This window comes from Ailuropoda melanoleuca, chromosome 20 (assembly GCF_002007445.2).
Source record: "Ailuropoda melanoleuca isolate Jingjing chromosome 20, ASM200744v2, whole genome shotgun sequence".
Taxonomy (NCBI): domain Eukaryota; kingdom Metazoa; phylum Chordata; class Mammalia; order Carnivora; family Ursidae; genus Ailuropoda; species Ailuropoda melanoleuca.
The window spans coordinates 27,799,925-27,802,568 of NC_048237.1; the positions used below are offsets into that span (position 1 = coordinate 27,799,925).

At 50.9% G+C, this 2,644-nt stretch overlaps 1 protein-coding gene across 1 annotated transcript; it reads right to left on the reverse strand.

Annotated features, from left to right (window-relative positions):
- Nucleotides 1–408: 408 nt before the first annotated feature.
- Nucleotides 409–2,006, reverse strand: LOC117797288 (keratin, type I cuticular Ha1-like). Its single transcript, XM_034648682.1, has 3 exons — nucleotides 1,613–2,006; nucleotides 1,429–1,511; nucleotides 409–583 (listed from the first exon to the last, which is right to left on the reverse strand). The coding sequence occupies exons 1-3, from the start codon at nucleotides 1,958–1,960 to the stop codon at nucleotides 409–411; spliced, it is 606 nt and encodes a 201-aa protein (XP_034504573.1). The 5' UTR covers nucleotides 1,961–2,006.
- Between the last annotated feature and the right edge of the window lie 638 nt (nucleotides 2,007–2,644).

Genomic DNA, 2,644 nt, shown 5'->3' on the forward strand with positions numbered 1-2,644 from the left:
GCTGCTTGTACATCTCATACAGTACTTCTTTTCCTCTGCCTGTACTATGTCATTGTCTTTACATGGCCATCTCCCCAGACTAGACTGGGAGCTCACTGAAGAGAGAGGCATGTCTTATTTCTCTTTTTCCTCCATCTCTCGAACTAATTCAGAAACTAACAGTGACAAGGAGAGAGCAGGGCTCCATAAACGGATGCCCTTCCTCAGCATCTCCAGCATTTGCCCAACCCTCATCCAGCTGCTTGAGAATAAGCAACCCACCTCATTCCATGCTGTGGATAAAGCATCATCATTCTCTGGCTGACCTTGAGTTCTTCAGAGAAGGGTCCCAACCCAAAAAGTCTCATGGCAATTGCCTCCAGTTGCTGATGCTAAAGGTGTGGCTCTGAAGCCTACTTCTTTTTTTTTTTAATCTTTTCCTCTCACCTCCTCGTGGTTGCTCTTGAGGCTCAGCAGCTCCTCCCTCAGGGACTCCACCTGGGCCTCCAGGTCGGACTTGCACAGGGTCAGCTCATCCAGGATCCTACGCAGGCCGTTGATGTCCGACTCCACAAGCTGCCTCAAGCCCAGCTCTGTGTGGTACCTGCACATACAGATCAGAGTGGGAGGATGAGGCAGGAAAGAATCCCATCCCCCTGTCTTGTGTCTTGCAGATGGGCTGGTTTCGATCTCTTAGAGCTAATACAGTTTACTACCTCTTTTTGCCCATGTTTCCCTCAAGTTCTGCACAGATGGACTGGAGAGGCCCCTGACTCACCCTAACACCAGAAGGTGCCCACAGGGGTTCATTAAAGGGAGTCTCTCATTCTCCTCTCAATTTCGTTGGTTAATATAGCACCATTCCTCAAGAACCAATCCATTCCCCAAGAATAGTTCATGTCAGTCTCTGAATTTGGGAGTTTAGGAAGGACTTCAGGAGAGGCCAATATAGACTGAAGAGCATGCAACATGTGAGTCTGGATTTCTGTTTGAAAATGGTTTTATGTAGGGGCGCCTGGGTAGCGCAGTCGTTAAGCGTCTGCCTTCGGCTCAGGGCGTGATCCCGGCGTTGCGGGATCGAGTCCCACATTGGGCTCCTCAGCTGGGAGCCTGCTTCTTCCTCTCCCGCTCCCCCTGCTTGTGTTCCCTCTCTTGCTGGTTGTCTCTATCTCTGTCAANAAGTCCCACATTGGGCTCCTCAGCTGGGAGCCTGCTTCTTCCTCTCCCTCTCCCCCTGCTTGTGTTCCCTCTCTTGCTGGTTGTCTCTATCTCTGTCAAATAAATAAATAAAATCTTTTAAAAAATGGTTTTATGTAAAGCCAGGCTTGAGAAGAGAAATGAAAATTGTGAAATGGCTGCCTCTTCCCTTCTAGGAAATGTTTAGTCTCATGGGACCATGAGAGAGCCATCAGGATCTTAGAGTCACCTAGCCTGAAAGTCTCAACATACTTGGTTCTGAAGTCATCAGAGGCCAGCTTGGCATTGTCGATCTGCACCACCAGCCTGGCGTTCTCAGACTTGGCACACAGAATCTGAAAACAAGATTCTACTATGAGGGCCACTTGAACTTGGGAATGTCTTATTTTTCAAGGACAGTCAGCTGCTGTTGCACCCCCACATGGCACCCCCTCACCTTCTGCTGGAGCTCCTCGATGGTCCGGAAGTAGGACTGGTAGCTGGGGCACACGAAGGGCACCTGCTGCTGGCACCACTCCCGGATGCGGCTCTCCAGCTCCGCGTTCTCACGCTCCAGCTGGCGCACCTTCTCCAGGTAGCTGGCCAGGCGGTCGTTCAGGAACTGCATGGTCTCCTTCTCGCTGCCATTGAAGGAGCCCTCGCAGAACCAGCCGCAGTTGCCCACGTTGGCGGGGATGTTGCAGGCCCCGGGCAGGGTGCAGGTGTGGCAGCTGGGGGGCACGCAGGGCCGGGAGGAGCAGGTGGAGCGGCAGCTCAGGTTGGGCAGGCAGCAGTTGTAAGGCATGGTGCAGGGAGAGGTGATGGAGAGCAGGTGAGCCGATACAGGTGGATGTGGTGAGGTTTGAGTCTCTCCTTCCTCCGTAGTCCTTTTATACCCTTATTGGTGGGTGGGGGTTGGCATACAGCATAGTTTTCCTTCCTAATGCTTCAGCTAATTTTTTCTACAAAATATGCTAGTTAGATGCCTCCAAAGAGTCCCCTCAACCCATAAAATTATTCCATTCAGCTTGTGTCACACCAGGTTCCTCCTAGGTGCTAGTGGCTGTGAAATCAGAGTTTCATCAGATGGCTTCAAAGGAGACAGAATCATCACAATCCCAAATGGCTCTCCCCATTACTCAGAGGGGAGGAGAGCCAGGGACATGGGGTGGAGTTGTTTGGGACTCCTCACCCATGAGGTTCTGCCACTAGATACCCTGGAAAGAGAGTCTAGAGTGAACAGTCTTCCAGGTGGCCCTCTTTTACCAGGCCTACCCATTTTTCAGTTCAACTCGACTTCATAGCAGAAACTTGTCCTGTGTTAGCTGCAAGGATCCTGAGCCCTACGCATGAGAGTATTAACTGGGGCTTAGGGAATTTATCAATACATGGGGATTGAAAATAATGGAGTGTTCATGGCTGAGAAGTGAAACTGGCTAAATGGGTAGAATAACACTGAAGCAGAGATAGCAAACTAGGGCCCACAAGC

Excerpts from the sequence above, each read along its gene's own strand:
- LOC117797288 (XM_034648682.1), bottom strand. The coding sequence starts at position 1,960 with ATGCCTTACAACTGCTGCCTGCCCAACCTGAGCTGCCGCTCCACCTGC. Across the intron at positions 1,512-1,612 it reads TCGAGGAGCTCCAGCAGAAG|ATTCTGTGTGCCAAGTCTGA; the intron begins GTGAGGGGGTGC and ends TCTTGTTTTCAG. Across the intron at positions 584-1,428 it reads TCTGATGACTTCAGAACCAA|GTACCACACAGAGCTGGGCT; the intron begins GTATGTTGAGAC and ends CTGTATGTGCAG.